General features: G+C 40.4%; 2 protein-coding genes across 3 annotated transcripts in view; one reads left to right on the plus strand and one right to left on the minus strand.

The window, feature by feature from the left end:
• Positions 1-24,509, plus strand: part of LOC108619543 (uncharacterized) — a 65,028-nt gene that overhangs the window by 29,382 nt on the left and 11,137 nt on the right. For both annotated transcript variants that reach the window (XM_018016191.2, XM_089473156.1), the window contains exon 2: positions 24,424-24,480. In XM_018016191.2, the coding sequence (XP_017871680.1) occupies positions 24,424-24,480 (57 nt within the window). The remainder of the gene's footprint in view (positions 1-24,423; positions 24,481-24,509) is intronic.
• LOC108619544 (uncharacterized) lies at positions 10,954-12,379 on the minus strand. The gene has a single exon (XM_018016194.2). It carries the CDS (start codon positions 12,275-12,277, stop codon positions 11,480-11,482), a length of 798 nt encoding a protein of 265 aa, XP_017871683.1. The 5' UTR covers positions 12,278-12,379; the 3' UTR covers positions 10,954-11,479.

Genomic DNA, 24,509 nt, shown 5'->3' on the forward strand with positions numbered 1-24,509 from the left:
GCTCTAGTGAGTCATACTAATTGGATTTGTTGTTGTTTGCGTTGCTTGCAATGCAAATGCTTCATAATTAGCTGCCAGATGAAACGCAAAACGCGTGCATTGCTGCCGTTTGTGGCAAGTGTTTGCTTCTGCTGCTTCTTCTTCTACGCTGCCCGCTCACATGTGGCATGTGTGAAACGGTTGTGCCATGGCCGGCTGTGTGGGGCAGTGTGGCAAATGTCAACATCATTCAACTAGCCGCAGACTGATGGAACCGGGCACAGACACAGCTGCAAATACATTTGCGAAATTCCAACAGAAAAACACCCTGAAAACAAAAACAAAAAAAAAGTAAGAGAAAATAAAGGAAAAAGAAAACCACAGAAATTAAAATAAAATACAATAAATGCCCCTGGAACAAAAGACTAGGACTTGGATTCGGCCAAGAGCTTGGGCCAACTTTTAGGCTAATATTTGTCAAGTTAACATCAAGTTTTGTTATAGTTACAGATTAATGCAAAAAAAACTGCTTATATATATATTTGAGTGGCAGAACTAGATGAAAAATATGATTTTGTACAACATTTTAAAAATATTTTTTACATAAATAAATGTATTTTTAAATTATGATCTAAAAAAAGTATATATATGTATATATATTATATTAAATGAGCAACGAAAATTGTTATGTATTACTCATATATTTATATAACAGGCTTAAACTCAAAATAATCAAATTAAATTAATTTTTGTAATTATTAAATGTATACACATATTTAAGCTTTAAAAATATTAGATTATTGAGACATAAATTTAATTTGATTATTACTGAATTTAATAAACATGTATTTGATTCTTGTTAACCATATTGATAAAATATATTATTTTAAATATGCTAAATATTCAAATCAAATAATATAAAGAAACGCTCTCCCTCTCTATAGAGTATCTTGTCATTGAGTTAGCCAAATGGAGTGGAAAAGCAACAAAAGTTGCTGTTGCTGTTGCTGTTGCAGCTGACAGTGACGAGGTGCTGTGGTTAGTGAATATTAGTGTTGGACAACGACAGAGGAAATGTGCGGAGAATGCATAGATTGAAAGCAATTTATCAACTTTGGAATGCCATGAGAAATTGTTGAAATGCTTCACAAGAGATGGATGCATGCAGATAGGTAGGGGAGGCACTGTGAGTGCGCTTGTGGGTGTGCTGAAATATGAGCGTTGTTAGTGTTGGTAAAGAACATTTAGTAGACCTATGCTATCGATAGTTTTGTGAATGAAAAATCTTTCCCATTCGATAGTATTTTTATAACCATAAATTGTATATAGCTTAAGAAAGTATATCTTTAAACTTAAATAATGCTGAAAAGAGCTCTGAGCTACAGAGAAGTCAAAATTTAAGAATGTCCATGGGACTCTCGGTTAGATGCAGGTCCAACGTTTTCTTAAATACACATGAGAGACAGATGGATTTAAAAATGTACGGCAAAATATTAGTTAATTACATAGAATATTGAATATTATGAATATAAAATATTATAGTTATTGAAAATATTTATTATATTGTATATTTTTGCCCTCACGCCATATAAGCTCGTTCCACGTGTCCCTCTGGATCGAAATAATTTGATTTTTGTTTAACTTAAACTACGTGCTACATATAGACATCGAGCTACTCTTTTGGGCGTGCCACCAACTTTGAACTTTTTAATTGAGTTGCTTGTGGCATGTCGCATGTGGCATGCAGCATGTGGCATGTTGCACGGTGCACGTTGCATGTCAAACATGGCAAATTTAATGCAACTTTGCTTGCCCACTGGCTGCCCATAGGTTGCCAATTATTATTATTATGTTTCGGCAATTTTTCCGGGACATTTTTCGCCACCACAATTTTCTAATTGATTTCCCGCCCAAAATATGAGACGACCCGTCTGCCTCCACTGCCCCCACCCACGACATGCAGCGTCACACCCACACAATTGTTTTACACGGCTGCAAAAAAGTTTTTCAATTAAAGTCGAGCACTTTGTGTTGCTGTTAGGGTGGGAAGGGCGCGGGTGCTGGAGACATAGAGCCTTCTGGACTGTGGATGGGTCTATGTCAGATGGCAAACAAAGGTACGACAAGTCCAACAACAATGACAACAGAAGGTGGCACTGTGTGCCTTTGCATTACTTTGGTCTGCCTCCAAACTAAGCTCAACAGCAATCAAAACTCTACACCCCATTTGTAGACTATAGACTCTAGACTATAGATTCTAGACTGTAGACTTTGTCAACTGTAAGCTGTAAACTCTACACCTTACACTCTGGACTGTAGACTCTATATTCTAATCTGTAAACTCTACACCCTACACTCTGAACTGTAGACTTCAGATAGTAGACTCTAGACTGTAGACTCTTGACTGTAAACTCTGGACTGTTGACTCTAGACTGTAGCCTCTGGACTTACACTATAAACTCTAGCCTATAGACTCGACACTCTACTCTCTACTCTCTTCACTCTACTCTCTATACGCTACACTCTCTACTCTCTACACTTATTTGTTATGTCTTCGTCTGCTGTATACCATCGAAACTGAACTGGAACGAAGTGGAATGGCACAACGTAGCGAGACGGTGGCTATGTCAGCTAGTTTATGGCTGTGTGGTGGCTTCTGTTGGTTTATGGCCAGGCTCTGGCTCCGGGCCAGGCCAACATATGTAGATGCCATAAAAAAAGGCCATGAAAATTGTTTATTATAAGCGCGAGTTCATTTTTTAACCCTTTAACTCCTTACAGCCACCGCAACCCCTTCACAAACCCTTTCTTTCCTTTTTTTTCCAGGCAGTAACTGCTCAAAAGCAAAAAACGCATCAATTGCCGGCTGACGTTCCGGGAATACAAACAGTTTTCAAGTGCGCTCACTATCTCGCTCTCGCTCTCTCTCTCTCGCTCTTTCTCTCTCTCTCGCTCTCGCTCTCTCTGTTTAACCTCTGACCCCAGCTGGACGAGGGCTATGCAAAAAATTCAAGTTTATTGATGCGCTGCAGTTTTTCATGCGCAACAATTGGCAAAAAAATAAAAAAAACAGTTGACACTCTATCTATTTGTGGATAACTGAATGAGCGAGAGTGTGTGTGCGTGTGTCTGTGTGTGAGTGTGTTTGTGTGTGGCAAATGTGTTGGCTCCCTTGTTAGGCCAGGCCACACAAAAGGTTCTGCTGTGTGGGGCAAGCACAAAGCTGACAAAGCGAATTTACCAAGTTTTAGATTAAATACCCTGTAACCATTGAATGGCAACAACAAGGGTTTGAGCCAGCTATATGCTATGTAAGGCTATCTCAGTTACTCAGCTTGTTTGTCTAACTCATTATGACTTGGTTCAAGGTTTGTTTTCAAATACCATAAGATATCAGCATATAGTATAATACTTTTTCGAGCACCTCACATTTGTATATTCAGAATTTCAGTAACTATTTTCCAAGGTATCTACCTAGTCGAAAATGTCACGAAATTAGCCCAAAGATTTTTTGTTTCGATTTGCCACAGGCCACAAGGCGAATTGCGATAAGGTATGCAATATCAAAGTTTTTGTGGGCTCTGTTGTTGTTGGGCCGAGCAGGTGCACGAAGAGGGGCATTCGCACAGATACTTAACAGCCAGCCAGAGCCTGAGCCAGAGCCAGTGCTAGTCAGTCAGGTAGGTGTGGACTATGCCCCAGAGAGGCAAGTGTCCCCAGAAAAATGTACAAAACAACTTTCGCAGCCAAAGTTTAAACGCACGCTCTTAAACTTCAAAACATTCTGCAAAAGGAAATGCTAAAAGACAAAGTAATATAAAATAATAAAAAAGAGAAAACCCGAAAATAAATACAAATTAAATAAAAATTGGTAAAAAGAATTTGTGAGTAGGTTTTTAGTTAAATAAATATGATAGTTGCATGGGAAATCCATATATGAGATTTGTTATATCTTAGCTCAGAGAATTTCTAATCTTTTGTTCACGCTTCAAGCTCATTTCGTACGCTTTCAGTTCTGCTTTCCCTTTATTTAGTCTGAGTTCCATGGCGAGTGCTTAATGTGAAGGTCTCTTAGGAAAGTTTTCGCAGCTCTTTCACCCCACTCACAGCCCTTGTTCTACCTCAATCATTTGCTCTTGACATAGTTAGCTGCTCCTTTTTATAATGATAAGTGGAAGCTGATAACAAAGTTTACAAAACAAAGTCAAGTGTAAGCAAAAGTTAATAATGTCCACACACACACACTCACACACATATAGCTTCTCCTTGGAATTGGCCTGAAATCTTTCTGGCCAGCCGCAGATAACAAAAGCCAAACATGCCAAAAGGCATCTTCATAATAAACTCCCACACACATATACATATATATGTATACATATATATATATATATATATATATATATATATATATATATATATATATATGTGTGTTTATGTGTGTTTGTTTTCTCTGTGCCAGGGTTAAGGGCAAAACTGCTGCACGCATCAATCGCAATCAATCAATTTGTTGGCAAACAACAACAAAAAATCAAGTCAATGGGAAAAAAAGCCACTGGCTTATGTTAACAGCATCTAATGTGATTTTGACACACTCGCTTACAGATAACAGCAGCAGCATCAAGAACAATACACACAAACACATACGCACTCACGCACGTATACAATCGCAAGAGCATCGGCTAACTGCTCTGACCAGTTAACACACTGAGCGAAATAGCATTTCTTGACGCTTCAAAATCAAAATATGGCTTCTAATTTTTGAAAAAATTTTTATCTGGAAAAATGAAGAAAAGATTAAAATTTATATAGAAATATCTCTATATATTGTAAATATCTATAGAGGTCTTTATCTATATATTGCATATCTCTATATATTTAATTGTTTAATTGCAATTATATATTAATGTTTGAATTCGTATTTCAAGTATAAAGAATCTCTTGCAATATATAATTATAATTTCTCTGCTTCACAATCATTCTCTTCTTTCTGTAACCTTAATAAATTTTCCGAAATATTTCAGCTTAAGTAGTCACCATCTTTATACCTTTATGTCAGATTTTCATATATACTTAATTTTTTTCAGTATTTTGTTTTGTGTATTTTTCATAATTGAATTTGATTAAATAGAAAACGTTTCGGTTTCTGGGTTTACTTTACTTTCATTTTTTTTTTTTTTTTTATATATATATTTTTTGCTCTTTGGTTTGTTTGGTTTTTTGCTTAGGAGCCTCCAATCAACATCGGCGAGCGCCCTACCCTAGGCCAATGTTTACACGCATCAAGTTCCTGGTCTGCATTTCGGATTTTGTTTAGACGTCTCGCTTTGCCTCTTTCGCTCGTTCTTTTCATTTTTTTTTTTTTTTCTTTTTTTGCGACTTGTCCAGTGGAACGAGGGCGAGTGTCGGGCAATGGAATGGCTAGGCTTTAAGATGGGCCATAAATTCATCAGGGCGCTAAATGGCTTTGTGATGCTGGGAGAGATGGTGTGTGAGAGGCTTAGGGAAAATAGTGACAGCTAACACAGCCACACACAGCTGCATATAAAACCGCAACATGAGCCATGATTCTGGCAAGGATTACGAGCCCAACGCCTTGCGATGAGCGAATTAAAATGAAACCCCGCGACGTTTTTCCATAAAATTCCAAGTGCTATAAACCGCACACGCACACACATATGCATATGTGTGTGCGTGTGTGCTTGACTGGTTAATCTGTGGCTTTGGCTCAGCTGCGGTTATCATTGGCCCAGCCCAAATCCCGATTCACGAGTCCCGAATCCCGGCCAGAATCCCGTTGCGCACGCGACAAATTCAAGTGGGATTTGTCGCCTAAATCCCCGACTCAACTGAAGTGTTGCATTTACTAATTAGAGCAGCTTATGCCTATACCCCATGTCTTCATATAGTATATCGGCCTATATAAAGATAATTCAGACAGCTAATGCCCGCCCAAGCCCTGGGCTTAAGCTTTGTGACAGCTCAAAAACTAGTTTTCTACTTTCTGGCCAGGCTCAATTGATTGTCCTGACATGGCCTAAATCTGCCTCGTTCTCACTCTCCCTGTCCCACTCCCTCGCTCTCACTCTCCTCGAACTGTTTAAGTGTCGCAATACTTTTTCTTAGCTCTCTCTCTCACTCTCTCTCGCTCTCTCTCTCTCTCTCTCTCTCTCTCTCACTTTATGCTGTGCCCGCGAGCTACCATTAGAGCGACTGAATTATGCATGGGTCGTGCTAATAGATTGCTGGCCAAGACCACGAACAGTCTGACCTGGCCCCGTTTCGCAGCTCCGCAGCAAAAGAGTTGAACAACACGAACTGCGACATATCTTTACTTATGTATGATATTATCTATTTAAGTGGAGTGCCTTGCACTCCCCCTCCCCGACTTCTGCACTTAAGCATAAATAAATAAAAAAGGTACCCTCTTTAAATATTACTCAAATAGAAATTTGTTTTGATTTCCAACTCGAACGTAATTATTATGAAAATTACGTATTGTAGCAACCACATACCAAATCTAAGTACTCTAGCTTAAATAGTCTCTGAGTTCCTGAAGGGACTGCAGGGGTAAATGGAGTGTTCTGTATGTCATATAATATTAATCTATATAAAAACATGTATTATGGTCTCTCTTTCTCGCTCTCCCTCATAATAATAATAATTCATAGCTAATTAATATTAACTCATGTGCATAAAAAAGTTTTCTGATTTGTTGTAATTTTTCCTTGTTTATCTAATTTATAAAAATTGTTGCATATCGAATTTCTCAGACTTTAGCTAAATGCACAAATAACCGTTAATAATATCAAAGTATACCCTATGGGATGTTTGCATATAATTCATGCTAGTCTTCATTCGCCAACCCATTGACCAAGACCGGGCTGTCCCGCCCCCTGCCCCTTCAGCCCTCTGTCCCTCGACCTTTTATTTCAATTTCATTTGAACGCATTTTTCGCATAAATTCCATAGAAAATAGCTCTATTCACTATTTATTACTGGGCATACTGTTATGTTAACCCCCCGGCGCACACACATACACCCACACACACACACACACATAGAGAGTAAGAGAAACTTTGCCCTTACCCCTGGCCTTTGATCGAACAATGAAAGGCCTCGAGCCTCGGGTCCAGTTTGCGTTGTTGTTGTTGCTTTTATCGCTCAATTCGAGACCCAGAAAGTTAATAATTCTATATCATTTTTATGTGCGTGTCCATGAGACTACACACACACACACACACACACACACACACACACTTCAACATAAATAAATTTATTATATATATATAGTAAAACTTTTGTCACAAAGAATTTGCTGGCCTCGTGGCAAAAAGTTGTGCCGTCTGCACATAAAATTATTAAATTGTGCTTTTCACATCTGTAAATTCTTCCATATTAGCAACTACCACGCCCACCATCCCTACAGTATGTCACGAAAATAAAAAATATACGGTAATGGCCTGGGCCAATGCAAAAGTTTTCCTTTTTCGCAATAACCAAGGCGTGTCCCCGACTCGAGTCGCTCTGCTGCGGGAGCTTTGTCTGCGTCACAGGTGCAAATGTGCTGCAATTGTCTACATGAAATGGGGAGCGACTTACCAGCTGAGAGGGGAGAGGGGTGAGGGGGGGAGTGTGATCAGGCGGTTTGCACTGTCATTCGGCCAAGCACCCTGTCGGCGTTTTGACAATGAGCAGAAGTGCATGGCATATAGACACGATTAGCACAATGTACACTGAGCGAAAGTGGAGTGAAAACGGCAAATAATGTGTTGATATACATATATGTATATACATTTATATATATATATATATACTAAAGAAAATACCTATTGATAGTGATTTAATATTGTACAGTTACCATTTCTCAAACTGCAGTTGCCGTGGTAAAGTCTGATTGATGAGTGATTGATTGAACAGCTTAAGGAGCGAGATATAGATATGGACTTTGTGCAGTTAGGTTAAGTGATTAAGGCAATCGTGAGCTAATACTGTCTAAGAAGTAGTTTTAAAACTCGCATCACAACTACTTGATTGATGAGTGATTGACGTAATATGTATACCCCGAAAGCCAAGAGTTAAATTTCTATGAATAATATAAAAATCAGATATTTCATTGAAGTCAATTATGTTTAATATTGTCATCGTACAAAGCACTAGAAATTTTCTATACAACATCTAGACATGGCTACATGGCAAATGCTCACACCAATTGTCATATGCTTTTCGCTCAGTGTATGCACATATGGCTCAAATTGCTGTTGAACCAGCGCCCTAACCTCAAAACGCGACTTTCCACCTACATAGCTAGGTCACCGAAACCCGCTACATGGCCAGGACTCGACGGTGCCGCTGTCCAACTGACTGACTGATTGACTGATTGAACAATTGCGGGGTGCACAATTATGGCCAACACTGTCACGTCATTAAAAATGCAACCGGCTCGCAATGTCAGGGCTGCACTTGTGCAAGACGACTGCTTGTGGTGAGGGTAAAGGTTGGATTGCGGGGTGGGGCAGGACAATATTGGTAGCATGTCAATTGTTAGGTTAGCTAACCAAGGCAGCCTGTCAGCATTGGCCCCTCGATGACGATAATGATGGTGCTGACAATGATGAGGCCAAGACGGCAACGTCTGGACACGGACGGCCCCGCTGCCCCGCCAAAACACTTCACACAGGTCTAACGTCTGGCCACTGGCTGAAGAGTAGATGGGTAGAGGGGTAGAGGGGCAGAGGTGCAGAGGGGCAGATCAATGTGAAGGCTGGGGGCCGGGGCTAGCCTAAAATCAATATTACTCGCTTTAAATTATGAACAATCAAGCGAATTGTCGTCCGGCTGTTTATTATTTCTGTGGAAAGTTTGACGAAGAAAAATATTTGGAAACAATTGTTGGCAAACTTTTCCGGGCATGCTGTCTCACACTACCCTGCAATAGTTATAATCACTTATGTCACGAGTAGCCTGCAGCACACATGAAAATGATGATAGATATATATATATATAAATGTAGGTACATGTATAGATGTGTGTATAAATTGCTTTTCTCCTTCGCATTTCGATTGCTCAATGCGAACTAAGCAATTCGTGTTTCTGTTTTATTTCATGACGACTGGCCGCAGTCATTGTTAATTGTTTTAACTACCCATCATATATATATATATAAATCGTTGAAACAGACCTCTATATCACTTAGTGGCAGTAGTCATACGCTAAATGGACCAATGTGAGTCTTGAAGCACTCACGATTTATTTAGAATGTCAATAAATAGTCATTCTTTAACAAAGTATACTATATAGAAATATACAGTCATATCAATTAGTTATCATATAGATAGGATATATATCACACACATGCTTCATCTCAAATGTATAAAGCCATAAATAGTACTCATCTCATATCTTAAGTAAAGGGTATTTTCTATAAGCATTTATTTACATTTTGATTTGCTTCATCTTCTTCATCCTCAATTCAATGTCGAATTTCATGCACTCACAATTATATTCTGCATTTTTTATATCTCAACAGCTCGAAGTTTGGCAATTGATTGAGAAACTGAATCGAGGTTGCATGTTGCACGTGGCCGGTTAATATGTTGGAATAATCATTTCCGTATTGGCTTCAATTTCAATTTTTGATTTTTTGATTGCTGCCAACAAGCCCAGTCGACTTATAGAGGTGGCCCAAGGGGCGGGGCTGGAGGTGGGTGCAGGAGAGTGCGTGTCTGAGACCAGCTGACCAATGGCAAAAATCAATGCGCATTATGAATAACGCCTCCACACAACATACACACAAACACACACACATGAAGAAATGAATGTAATGTAATGTAATGTAAGGCCAACCACATAGCGTATGCGCAATATTCACAATTTAAATGTATAATTTGTGCTATAATTAATTGGACAGAACTGCACAAAAAATCCCAAAAGGACATCCAATTAAAGCAAAAACCACAAATAAACCCAAAAAAAAAATCAAATTGTATATATAAATAAAAAAGAATTAAATATTCATACACATATAGGAAAAGTCGAAAAAATGGGGGAAAAAGTAATAACAAATCTTTTCAACTGTGAAAACTGATTAAATGATGTGGGAATCTATGAGAGAGAAATGGCGATATATAAGCGGGCATGTTGATAGAGAAGACAGATAGGCAGGGAAAGTGAGAGGGCGGAGTAGCTGATATAATAATAGAGATAGAAAGAAGAAGCAGAAGGAAGAAAAGAAGAGCGACTTAAAGAGATAGAGTTATAAGACTATATAGATAGAAATATATATAGAGACAGAGAGAGAGAGAAAGACAACGAAAGAAAGATAAATATGTAGAAAGAGATAGAAAGAGAATGAAGAAGAACGAAAAACAAAAACAAAAGCTATTGCCAAAAACATGAGAGATAGAGGGAGAACGAATGAAAGAAATAGAGAAAAGAGGAAAACAGGAAGATAATGAAACAGTAATCGAAAGAGAAAACAAAAAAATTTGAGGTAGAAACTGACAAGAAATAAATAAGCAAGAGGGAGAGGGGGAGAGAGAGGGAAAAAACAACATAAACTTCACCTATGCCAAAGTAGCTCCAACATTATTTTCAAGTCAGTAGAGAAAGTGTGAAGGAGTGGAAAAGGAGAGCGAACCACTTTATGAACAATTCATGAATAACATACAATTCCAATTGAAACAGTGGGTTAACAAAAACTTTGAATAGAACTCAAATATCATCGCATCAACCGAATTTTGTTGCTTTTGACGCTTTGAGCCAAATTGGCGAAAACTTGGCCAAGCGGAAATACGCAATGCAGATGACCTCTGACCCCTGGCGAAGGCGAACAGCTTCGGTTGTTGCTGTTGCTTTCCATTTGTTTGCTTTGACTAATTAAGAAAGCCCACAAGAATCAGCGAGGAGTGTGGCAGAGCCTTTAATAAACTGAAAATGGGAAATTGAAAGTGGAAGATGGAAAATTGAAATTTCATATTTTAAATATTAAATTTGCTCTGTTTATTCAGTTAATTAATAAATTCATCTCGATTTCAATACATAATTAAAATTCAATTTTATTATTTGGGATAGGCCGAAAAAAAAATGGTTTTAAATTACATTTTCTTCTTAGAACTAGGTACAAAAAAATGTTAGAGGCATATTTAAGAATAGATATTTTGTTTGCTATGCAATTGTCGGTAAATATTTACACAGAGATACATATATACATGATTGTGATTGACTGCTTGATTGAGAGTTGTTTGCTTGATGGACAACTATTTTCAAAATGTTGCGCTGATCGACCGAGCTATTGCTTGCTTTTGTGATTGTCTAACTGTTGAACAGTTGTTTGTTTCCCTTGCGGTTGATTGACTGCTTGATTGATCGACTGACTGACAACCTGTTGCCAGCGGCCAGCAATCGATCAATGGAATGGTGCTGTGTGTGTGCGAGTGTGAGTGTGAGTGTGTGAACAACTGCAACGACTCCGTACCAAGCGGAGCCCGTCCAGTTGTCCTGCTCACAGATCCGTGCTGATGGTATGTGTCTGATACTGTATCGGCTGCATGGGATAGCCATCCTCGGAGGCAGACGCTTCCGTATCCACTTTGAAGCGCTTGGCCGCACTCTCCATCTCGCCCTCGAGATCGGTGAAGGCGGGAAAGTCGACGGGACAGAAGTGGCCGGCAATCGCCTCCGGTATGTGGCTGACATTGTGCAGCATGTGGGCTGGCGTGCTCTGCAAATAGTTGCGCCACTTGTGGTAGGAGCGTGAGTTGAGCTCGACGGTGACATCGCGTCGCTGGCAGACGGGCGACGAGGTCTTCGGCATGATGCGCTGGGCATGCTGCATCATATACATCTCCCATTCCAAGTTGCCCACGTCCGGCGACAGGTCCAGGTTGGTGGAGCTCACGCTGCTTCGATTGGCCAGCTCCATATCCTGGGTGCGACACAGCTGGTGCTTGGTGGGCGTCGATGCTGCACTGCTGCACGTATGATAGCCGCAGGAGCGCTCCAATTCCTGCTCAACCTCGGCCAGCGGCCGCTCGCCAAAGTCATCGCAAATGGGCCGCGATTGGCTGCGACTCCAGATGCTGCGATTGCTGCCGCCGAGTCCGCTGCTGTTGTTGCTGCCGCAACTGTTGCTGTTACTGTTGCTGTTGCACTTGCTGTTGGTGTTGCTGCTGTTGTTGTTGCTCTTGTTGCTGTTAGTATTGCTGGCAGAGCTGCCGCTGCGATTGCGCTTGGAGGCATATCCGCTGGCACTCAAACTGCGCTCCACATCCGTCTTCAGACTGCTCGCACAGCAACCCATTTTCGCTTGATTCGAGTATATAGTTTATCTTGGAGACTGCACTGCCAAATAGTAGTTCACGCTGCGCTGCGTTAACGTCAACTGTTTGGCCAAATAGCGCGACAGCTGGCCTTTATATAGCCAGCATGCCGTGCATGATTCAGTGCAGGTAGCGCTCGGCTCTTTGCGAATTTCCCGGAATTGTTTTTGGTCGAAGACGCTTTACCTGATCGATCGATCGATCGATCGCAGTTGGGCCGTAGTTTTGGCTAATCCGCCGGTTTTTATTACGCGGCCCAAAAGCCCGACCCGCGTGTTTCGGCTTAAGATAATATATGTACGTGCGCTATACCTGCTCAATGTCCTTGATTGTCCTTGTCACAGGGATTTCGCTTGATGGATTTTCAATTTCGTAAATCTTCTGGACTTTTCATAAACTCGCGAAAAACGCGCACATGCGGCCAACCCTTTTCTCACAATTACCCAAGCACTTTTACACAATTTATCCAGTCAGAAATCAAAGCAATTAAATAGATACACATACATAAATACATAGATAGATAGATAGATAGATAGCAAGGGAGAAAGTGAGTGCGGCTCTGGCTGCAGCTGGCCTCGTGCTGCGACCATAATTCGATTTGAATGCTTGGCCGGCGCTGCGACTGCGCCTAACCTTGGCCCATTGCGTTTTGTGGGCCTTTGTTGTGCAAACGCCGTTGACGCCGGTGCAGCCAGGACAATGGGAGGCGCAGACAGAGAGCTGAACAACAGAAGTGCACAACAGCTGCGCCTGCGAGTCGATCTGCATTTTATTGAGAGTTGAGAGAGTTTTCGCTTTCCGTGAAATCTTGTGAATGGAGTCCTTCCTCCTGGCCAGAACTACTTATGACTGAGCCGACTCCTGCTGCTGCTGCCGCTGCTGCTGCCGCCGCTGCCAGCCTCAAGGCTGCCCAAAGTAAATCGAAAGCAAATACATCTCAGCCACTTGCCAGCCGCGAAGGTTGATCAAATGTTAGCTAAAAACACTCGACCTGTTCTTTGGCCTGATTGACAGGAGCAAATCGTACCTACGTGACTTTCTCGAATATTCCAAAAATTTCCACAGCTCTATAACGTATTCAATTAACTCTCGTCACCAAAGAGCGAAATCACTCGAAGTGCTACAGATTTGACTTAACAATTATCCAATTTAAGCCCAATTCTAGATTACATGCATTTCGTATTAGTCAGCTAATTGTTTCAGCTATTACCAAAAGCCGGAGACCAAAAGACTTAAGAACACGTTTATCGCCGTACTTTACTTATTATATGTAATCATGTAAGTGGAAATAAATCATCCACCAGGGACTGGATAGTACAGTCATACGTATAGCATCACCAAAATGAAACACACTAATAGATAAATGTAGATATAGATGTAGATATAGATATAGATATAGATATAGATATAGATATAGATATAGATATAGATATAGATATAGATATAGATATAGATATAGATATAGATATAGATATAGATATAGATATAGATATAGATATAGATATAGATATAGATATAGATATAGATATAGATATAGATATAGATATAGATATAGATATAGATATAGATATAGATATAGATATAGATATAGATATAGATATAGATATCAGATATAGATATAGCATATAGATATAGATATAGATATAGATATAGATATAGATATAGATATCGATCTCGCTATAGATATAGATATAGATATAGATCGCTCTCGATCTAGCTATAGATATAGCTCTCGCTCTCGCTCTCGATATAGATATCGATCTAGATATAGCTATCGCTCTAGATATCGCTCTCGCTCTAGATATAGCTCTCGCTCTCGCTCTCGCTCTCGCTCTCGCTCTCTAGCTCTCTCGCTCTCGCTATCGACTCTCGCTCTCGCTCTCGCTCTATCGCTCTCGCTCTCGCTCTCGCTCTCGCTCTCGCTCTCGCTCTCGATATAGCTCTAGATCTAGCTCTAGCTATAGATCTAGATATAGATATAGATATAGATATAGATCTAGATATAGATATAGATATAGATATAGATCTCGATATAGATATAGATATAGCTATAGCTCTCGATATCGCTCTCGATATAGATATAGATCTCGATAGATCGATCTAGATCTCGCTCTAGCTCTATCTCTCGCTCTCGATAGATAGATCTAGATAGATATAGATATAGATAGATATAGATATAGATATAGATATAGATATAGATAGATATAGATATAGATATAGATATAGATATAGTCAAGGTCACAATAGTTTCTGCTCTCAGCTCCTCCAAAATTCCAATGGTTAGGCAATAAATTGACCTTTTGGCCAAATATTCCAGAAATGTATATATATTATGGAAAGCTAGCACGAATGTCATTTTGGTAAATCCTCAACTCAGTTTTCACACTTTCTCAAAGCTGGGCTCTGGGTAAATACTTGGCTGTGGCTGGAACGCGATAACGAATAGAGTCAGCCCCGTTGTGGAAGGGTTGAGGCGTTTGTTTTCCCACACACGCTGATGCTTTGGGTGCAGCCCATTCGTTTGGTTGGTGTCAAAAGGTTGCGGCTCGAGGCGACTCGTTGGCCTTTTGCCGCGCTCATTTGACTATCGGCAGGAAACGTGGATTGTTGCATTTTCACACGCAATCGCAAAAGGCACGCAGTTCGTCGTAACTCCGGCCGGGCCAACTGGTATTTCCCCCGCTGCCCGGGAACATTTTTCGACTGCAAGAGCCAACCAACGACAAAGTCTTTTTCTGCGGTTGACAATTTTCCAAATCCCAAATGGAATTCAGCTTCGGGTTTTTTTTTTGTTTTTTTTTTTTTTTTTTTTTTTTGGTCCTTTCCGTTTTTGTTCTGTTTTTATATTACTTCTGCTTCTTATCTGGGAGTGCGTTAGAGAAATACCGGATGCAGGACCTCGACCAACAGGCCAGCTCCATGCACGTTGACCAAACAGCTCCCGAGCGCATTTTCATAGTTTGGGGCAGCCGTTGCACATTTTCCGATTTGCCCATTTTCCCGCACTCTGTTTGCTTTGTGCGCCGGCAACGTGAACGTGACTTTGACTGCGAGCAAAGCGACGGAAGCGGAAGCAGATGCCAGCCCAGCCATTGAGGCTAAATGCCAATCCATGAATATAGTTCTTAAGCTCAATTTAAATTGAAGCCAAAAGGAACGATAGATAATCGAATTGAGAAATTGAACATATTGCAGTGAAGGACTTAAGGGCAATGTAGGCTATTGGACAACAAACTACGTATATGAATCCAGCAATTGAATGAGCTATATATTTATATCCCCTCTGCGCATGCTAAGCATTTGTCGAGCTCTCACATTCATACAGGGTATCTCTGTCTGGCATCCGAGTTCTAAGATATTTACACGCTGTCAGCAATAGTTGGCCCTCAGCACAATCAATTTACAATCGCAATGACTAGCCGAAAAACTGCTCCACTCGCCAATCACTGTCAATTAGCAACGCCATCAATTTCGGACCAACTGCAGTCGCAGTTGGCGTCCAGGGCAAGGCGAAGACCGAGTCACTCGATGCGTCCACTGGGGGGCATCAGCCTGGCATGGATGAATGGACCAGCATGCGGCCGAAGCAATTGAAATGCCATTGACTTGCAGTGAAACATAGCGAACTGTCGAGACAATGCACTTACGTAATACCCTGTAAAAAACTGCATGTGCTGTAACTTTAAACTATCGAAAGTCTACGTGATGGCCCACAATCAAATGGTCTTTTCAACCCGATTAGCATGGCTTGGCACCTTAGAGATGAGCTACAGTAGGCACTCAATAGTTGCTCCTGCTGCTCATGAGCATATCGGAGCTGTGCTTATGCAATTGTCGCAGACCCTGCAAGGGTATAAATATGTCATCAATTGAATTTCTTACTTGACTATCAAGGCAATGGTCATAAGCATTTAATACTCAAGTAGAGAATTTATAGCACATTTGTAAGGCAATATTGCTCTACAAAATACCCTCGAAAATCCCACACAAACAAAATTCCCTCGTTATTATGCTCACAATATGCTCAAGCTTAACTGTAAAAGGTTTACTTGGTGCATAGAATACAGAACTGACTCGATACCCTGTATAAACGACAGGCACATCATATTCAACTATTGAAATACCCTATAAAGGCAACAACCTTTAACAAATTTTAATCTATTGACAGATTGCTAATTTCTTGGAACTTTTTCGATCTATCCGTAAGCCCAATTTCAATATACTTGAATTTCAAATATACCCTAAGTAGCTGCACATCGCTCACACCCGCCAAGTCCTAATTGTGCGTGGTACAATCGAAGCACTTGAACTACGGCAAATCGCAGCAAATAGTAGCGAAGGCCACTTGGTTCACATTGGAACGTGCCCGAAATGTTGAAATTGTCGAGTATTTCGAATGGAATTCCACAAAAAAAAAAAAAACAAGTAAGAAAGCTCCAGTCGAGACTGCTCGACTAGGAGATACCCTGAACCCTCCAAGCTGATATTCTAATCATTCTGCACTTCTTTTATGCACACATACATACACATGCATCCACACGCACGCATAAGCCTGCGCTCTGCTAACTGCGCAGTAAGCAGCGACTGCGCTTTGGCAGCGCTGCAGTGTGGGCAATATTATGAGAATTTATTTGTTAAATAATTTCTTTTGTAGACATACGATCTTAATGAAACTTTTAGAGCGTAATCATATGGTGAATATGTGTGTATATTCCAAAGCCCAAGTCTCTAGTATTTGAAATACGCTTTTTACAAAAGTGAGGGTGAGGGGGTGAATTTAAGGGTGGGGGGTAAATTTTAACAAAAACCGAAATTGTATCAATTGCATATAAGCATACATTAAAAATTTGGAGACTCTAGCAATAAGGGTGTAGAAGATATAATTTTATAACTGGTTTTCGATAAGGTTTTTTATCGATAAAAAAAGATCGGGATGAGTTAGCGATTTTTAATGATAAACTTGATATGCGCGCTGTAATTACGGACATTTTAAAAAAAATTTGAAGTCTCTAGCTCTTATATCTTCTGAAATCGACGCGTTCATACATACGGACGGACGGACGGACGGACGGACGGACGGACAGACGGACGGACGGACGGACGGACGGACGGACAGACAGACGGACAGGGCCAAATCGACTCAGCTCGTCGCCCTGATCAAGAATATATATACTTTGTGGGGTCTGCCACGCCTCCTTCTGCCTGTTACATACTTTTAACAAAACCATTATACCTTGATTTCCCATTTTCAATGGGTTCAGGGTATAAAAAACTGTTCTATATGCTCAATATGCAACGGGCCTTACATGCTCGATCGGCAAGTGAGGACGGGCATATTGGCTTTCTTCTGAGTGGAACTTGGTAATGGGCTTAGCTTTATTAAACAGAGTCAAATTAAATGTTCAAATAGAAATAGGTCAATGTAGACCTCAAATTGACGAGCTCTGTGTAAGTTCCATGAAAACTTCGTACTGTCATTAGCTCGCTCAATGGTGAGCGTGTATTGGACAGTCGGTGACTGCCCACTTGTCTTGCGCTGCCTTGCAAGTGAATGCGTTTTCGATCAAGGGGCAAGGACGAATGCATCATTGGGCAGATTATGTAGAAGGGGACTACGAAGCAAACCAAAAAATAGGCACATCTGGACGCCGTTTTGTAATTGTAATTGTCTTCTTTTTAGCTCACTTCCTGCAAAAAGATGCCAGACCGAAGAAGCATTATACTATATGGCTGTAAAAGTGTGCGTAAGCGTTGTTGTTGCCTGCTCTGCCGTGCGTGTTGTTCGTTGGTTGTTTATGAAATGCATTTGCGGGCCAGCCCTTGGCCGATGGCCGATGGCCCTCGGGCCACATATTTGCGGCGATTTGGGCCATAAACCTGAACGCTTAGGCCAGGTAGGCGTCGCCCGGACCTGGCTAACAGGCCAACTGGGCTGAGCAGGCTGAGCTGATAGCCTGAACAGGCTATCTGGCGCGTCCTTTCACTTGTTGATCCGGCGGGCCATTCCGCGGACACGCTGTCAAGTTGGCCGCCAATCGAGTCTGTCGGGGCGCTCGCTCGCTCGATTGGCGGTATTTCCGTTTTGGTATTTCCGCTTGGCCGCGCGGAATTGCCAATGCAAATCGCGTCCACATGTGCCACATAAGCTGCTCGTTAGCATATGCCGATGCGAGGCGGCATCTATTTAAACGTTAATTGTGTCCTTGCTGCTCTGCTTGGCTCTAAGCACTTGCTGCTATGCCAAACGCAGCTTGAGACAAGTGTGTCTCTGTGTGCGTGTGAGTGTGTGTGTGTGTGCGTGTGTGAGCGAGTTTGGCATGTGGCCAGCCTACGGGAATTGCCCACAACAGTGCCAGGCCAGGTGATATACCGCAACCAGAGTCACAGTTCATCTCGGCGTACAGTTGTGCTTACAATACAATTCAATTATCAACAACTACAACAACAACAACAGCAGCAGCAGCAGCTTTAATTAAGCCCCTCCCCCTCGCCTCCCTTCATTGCTGACCACTTAGCCAGAGCACTCTGCGTTTTATGCGGCTCTCAGGACGTGGCTATCACAGCTGCTCTTGCCCGAAAGCAGCTCCATTAAATCGACAGCCGAAAAGTAGGCAACACTTTTTTCTTAAGCTCAGCGAGAGCTGAATAGTTGGTGGCGGACGGGCAGGGGCAGGGGAGGCCGTGTTGGGGCATCAAATAGTGCTTAGCAATTCGTGAGTATATCAAGATAAATCAACTGCAATCGAATAGATGGAACAGAGCTTTGCTGACTAGGATGGGTATGATAACTGTGACATTCAGAATGTAACATTTCGAGGCATATGTATATATAGAAAGAAAGACAGAAGGGGAAGGGGGAGAGATAGCGAGGGAGATAGAGAGGAAAGAACAGGAGAAAGAGAGGAAATTGGCATAGCAAGAGAAAGAGAAAGGGATGGATGTCTCTCCCTCTCTTTTTTCTTTTTTCTCTCTTTCTTTTCTCTTTCTCTTTTCTGTCTCTTTCTCTTCTCTCTCCTTTCCTACATTCTATTTTTGCGCTCCATTTCTCACTCGATATCTTGTTCACTCTCTTCACTCATTGCTTACATTCTTTCCTTCTCCTGATCTCTCTTTCTCTCTATCTCTCATTTATTTTAATCTCACTCGCGCTATCTCTCTCTCTCTCTCTCTCTTCCTGTCTCACAGTCTTTGTCTTTCTCTACCTCATCTCTCATTTCTTTGTTTGTCTCACCGAATTCTTATCTCTTACTAACAAAACTTTCTCAAATGAAAAACTAAAGTCGACAAGGTTATAAGTCGTAAGAGTTCTCTAGTAATCAATGCAGTCGTTTATACCCGTTTGTAAATTTCTTACTTCTTCACATTTTGTTTTTTATTTTACTGTAATTTGTTTTTGTATTTTTTCTCTATCTCTCTCTTTCTTATGTGGCGTTTTGCATGTGTCATGTTGAATTAACAACACATGAGTTGTGCGTATTGAGTGTGTGTGTGTGCGTGTGTAGGTGTGTTTGCGTGTATGTATTATTTGTTTGCTTGATTTACAAAACAGTTGAGTGCTTGTCTGAGTGTGTGTGTGTGTGTATTGCAATGCATAGAAAATCAATATTACTTCTTACTTTTATATTAAGCTAAACACATGTGTACGTGCATGTGTGTGTGTGTGTATTTGCCGCTCTTGTTGTTAATACTTTATGAATTATTAATCGGCTATGGATTCTCGCTTTGTCTGTCCTCCTGAGTACATTTACCCATAATTGAAGCGGCAATCTCAGTCGATACTTTTGGTACTCGATACCCGCTGATTGAATTCCGGTGGGGGCAGGGTATATATTTCAGGCGGGTACATATGAGACGATTACAGTTGAATGCTTGAACAGCTATGCAAATTGACAGCTTTTCACAAGCTTAAATCGTAATACAAATTGTATTTTATTTTGTAATTTAATTGCGTATTTTTTTATATATTCCCTTTAGACCTGAAGGTCGTTTGAACTTAGGCGTAATATAGCTGAAAACATTGATTTTCAATATACAATATATGCAGCTTCTTAGCTATATTTTTCCCAACTTTCCAACAGTTCCAACAGAGCATCTATCCGTTATTCTCAGAACTTCAAGCAAATCAACATCCAACAAGTTGGGTACAGAGGAAAAATTTCAGTTCATGAATAGACAGAATAAATAATAAATGATTGTAGGGTATTTATTGGCTGTATGTTCTTATTACTATCCATATAGTAATAAAGAGACACAGCCAAAACCATATGAGCAGTATATAAAAAACATAGCTTAATAGATATAGAAAAAATCCATTTAAAGGGTATTTACTAGTTGAGCTAGCGGACTTCTGAATATTTGCTCAAATGACTAATACAAGAATATTTCATCTAAAGCTTAAGTATAAAGTTATGAGTGCAGTGAGCGTTAAAGAAAAAATATAAATATATACATATGTATGTGTATATGTATGTATGTATATGGAGTTCAGGTATTTACAAGTTGGATTGATGTACTTTGACGTACTTTCTGATATGCGTTAGTCCAGAGCAGTAGCAGCTGGTAATCAACATAAATCACATATACATTTATACACTCATATTGCTGTACCTCATTAATTCAGAGTTGTAGCTGCTTAAAGGGTATCTATGGGCATATCTAGTAGCGTATCCCTTAGCCTGTTTGCTATTTGTCATTGTCTTCTGGCTGTACTGCAATTGCGTTAAGTAATTTTGAAAGTAGCTCACATGCTGCTCCTGGTTTTGACTTAACGAGCATTTAATTGCCAGGCTTACCCCTGGTGACATACACACACACACACACCAGCACACACACACGCACATAAATTAGCTGATTACCTGCACTTCCTTTCCGGTTTACCCTTTCTGCATATCTTTCGCTTTTATTGCACTCGCTGGCTTCTGTTTCTGCTGCTGTTGCCATTTTCTTTACACACACCCACACACACACACATTCATATAATTCTATGTAGTTTCATCTTCTTTATCTGTTTTTCTATTTTTTGCTAATGCTTTGCATTTTTATTCACAGTTTCATTCATAAATTACAGGGAATTTCTTATGCAGCCAGCAGCAGAGTTCTAGGAAAATAAACAAACAAATGTCGCCTTGTTATCTCTCTTTCTGTTTCACTCTCGCTGTCTCCCTCTCTCTCTCTCTCTCTCTCTCTTTGTCTGCCTCTCTCTCTCTCTCATTTCGACATTCGCTGCCTCTGTCAGTATCTCTGTCTCACCCTGATCTTGCGCCCCGCGGATGTCTAGCGGGAATTGTGCATGTTAATTAGCTAATTTTCGGGCGTAGATTAAGCAAATTAACCAAATTAACTAAATGAGCAGCAAGTAAATAAATAAATTAAATGCCACAAGATAGAGAGAGAGAGAGAGAGACAGAGAGAGAGAGAGGGAGAGACAAGGGTTAGCGGGAGCTTAACTATTTGCTAATGACTGGCTGGGCTATCTATCAAGGTCAGGGCGAAGATTATCAGCAAATGCATTAGACCCAATCGCCACTAAATTAAGAGACATTAGCCATGGCCATAAACCGTATCAATTTACATATCCCAATATCATATGAAAATGGTCGATTCATTGTATATATGAATGTATATGAACGTATATATTGAACATGGCTTGTATTAGACCTAGATAATTTTGGACGTATTGAAATGAGAAATTTTTGATAGCTATAACTGAATATCTGATATATCAATAGAGGTAAGAGATACATCAAGATACGTTAAATGGGTATATAACGGAGGATTAGAATATCTACACAAAATATCTGATATATGGGTAGGAAAGCAAAATGGGTATATAATAAATGTTAGTTGACTTAGATCCTATATATATGAGGAGATATATAATGAGGCCCAGCAAACTTATACCACAGCTAACATTTGGATCTATATTTTAGTATTTATATGTCAGATACTATATATAATATAGGTACTATATTTGATATGTGATTTCTCGGAGCAAAAACTGAATTGTATTTAGTAAAGCTCTCAGATGTAGGAAATGGGGGAGAGAGTGTTTCCCTTTCTTCTTGCATGAATGTTTGAATTTCGTATAGCCATTTGTAGATATACGCAATTACATACATATATGACAAAAAGACATTCACACAAGTTTACTCACATACATACACTATTCTCTAAACAGCTGCAGGGTATTGCCCAGTCGTGCGTACCCAGCTATGCCAACTTCAATTGCATGACTTTATCTGAAGACGTTAAATTGATGGCATTTCGGCTCTTGTGGTTGGGCCATAAATCATCTTCATCATCATCAGCATTGTCATCATCACAACGGGGACTAAGTAGTGCCCTCTACCCCTTAAGCAGCTATGCGAAAATGAGCCCCCCTTCCACAGTGCCACACACTTTCCTAGTTCTGGTACAGCTGTAACTTTTAATGCACTAAACAAGTGCCAAAAGTTACGTCTTAAGTTTCGCATATTCGTAAATTGCGTTCCTAGCACCAGCAGTCATTACGCTAAATGTGCGTCTGTGTGAGTGAGAGGGTAAGTGTGTGACGGTGTGTATATGTGTGTATGCCGTGTCTGTTGTCTGACTCAAGCACTTTACGAACTCTGCGGCAGCAAAACCTTCGCAGGCCGCGGCTGAGGCTGTGTGTCCCTCTAGTGGGATATCCGGGTGGTGCCTGAGCGAGCCGTTGCATGCAACATGAAGTTGCACATGTGAATTGGCCGCGTCAAACCATGCAACACTCGGGGGAATCACGCTACTATATTTTTTTTTTTTTTTTTTTTTTTTGCTGACGTGGCTCACCTGACGCTCCAGCCCTTTCGCTAGCTCTAACCCTTGTCTGGGTAATTTTGAGAAATTTACGCAGCGAGTGGCAAAGTTTTCCACTGCTGGCAATTAAATTGCGCTTGATGCTAATTGAAATAGAATTAGCTGCCACTTTGGTGAAGTGCAACGATCTGGCAGCACTTACAACTAGTTCAAGTTAAGTGCGTCGGCCTATCGATTGAATGGATAATTGAGATTGAAACGAGTTCGTTAGTTGCAAACTAATTGTAGCTAAACGCGCGCCAAACTGTTAATGAACCAAGTGGAAATTTTATGACGCAGGTGCATGCATCGACTATTAGATACTCTGTATTTATAGTGAAATGGAAACAAAAGACTTGAATCGTGGATAATGGGTTAACATATACCATATACTATGATTGTCGTTCAAATTTATCTAAATATATATGTATATACAGTAGTGTCCGTCTATAACTACTCCGGTTATTGTGACGAAAATTCTGGTCCCCAAAAAAACTTATTTGAGCAAACGTAAACGGTTAAAGCGTCTTCCGGGTCCCTTGAGTGTCGTTATAACCGCATTTTACTGTATACATATATGAATTTTATTTCTATTTCTATATTTACCATCAGTTGAAATCAGCTGTCTTTATTTATTGCTAATTGTTTATATCTCGAGTATACAAAACATAATATTTCATGCAGCTCCAAACTGCGGTTAGGGTATTCCTGAACTGAGCATGCCCAACTAAAGCCCTTTAAACTCTCTTAAATTTTACGTTGAAAACTTATTCAAAGAGGCCAACACTGTGATATATCTAGTGATAACAAGCTTTTTAAAATGTTCAGATTTTTTGATATTTCAAGATAAAACTTGGTGTTGATTTAGATGTAAGCTTACCGGGGGTTCTCAAGAAGTTGTAAATATAAAATTGAATAATTCAAGCTAAAGGTCAAATAAAGAGCATCTATGTTAGTAACTTGATGGGTCTGCTCTAAGGAATTGGTACACACACAGACCACTTTGCACCCCATCGTTATCTAGCATCTGGATTCATAACTCTGATGTATGTACTTTGCACTTATGTTTGTATGAAGACAATATCTCGAAGCCAAAATGTTTCAAGTTTCGGGCAAAGTTTGTTGATTTTGATTTTGATTTGACTGTTGGCTGTTGGCCAAGGCAAGCGAATGACCAAAGTCAATATTTGCCACTTGCCACATTCGAGTGCCGCACTCGAAAGTTTGTCGTTTGTATTTGCAACATTTGTAACCGGCTCTTCCCATCTCTCTTTCTCTCTCTCTCTCTCTTTCTCTCTATTTCTTCTATTGCCAGTTGTGAAGCTGGCGGTGCACGCTGAGGAGGTCAGCACTTCGGCTGGCATCTCTGAAGGTGAGTAGCTGACGCACATGCTGCATGCC

This window comes from Drosophila arizonae, chromosome X, assembly GCF_054131065.1.
Source record: "Drosophila arizonae isolate 15081-1271.41 chromosome X, UAZ_ARI_1.0, whole genome shotgun sequence".
Lineage (NCBI taxonomy): Eukaryota > Metazoa > Arthropoda > Insecta > Diptera > Drosophilidae > Drosophila > Drosophila arizonae.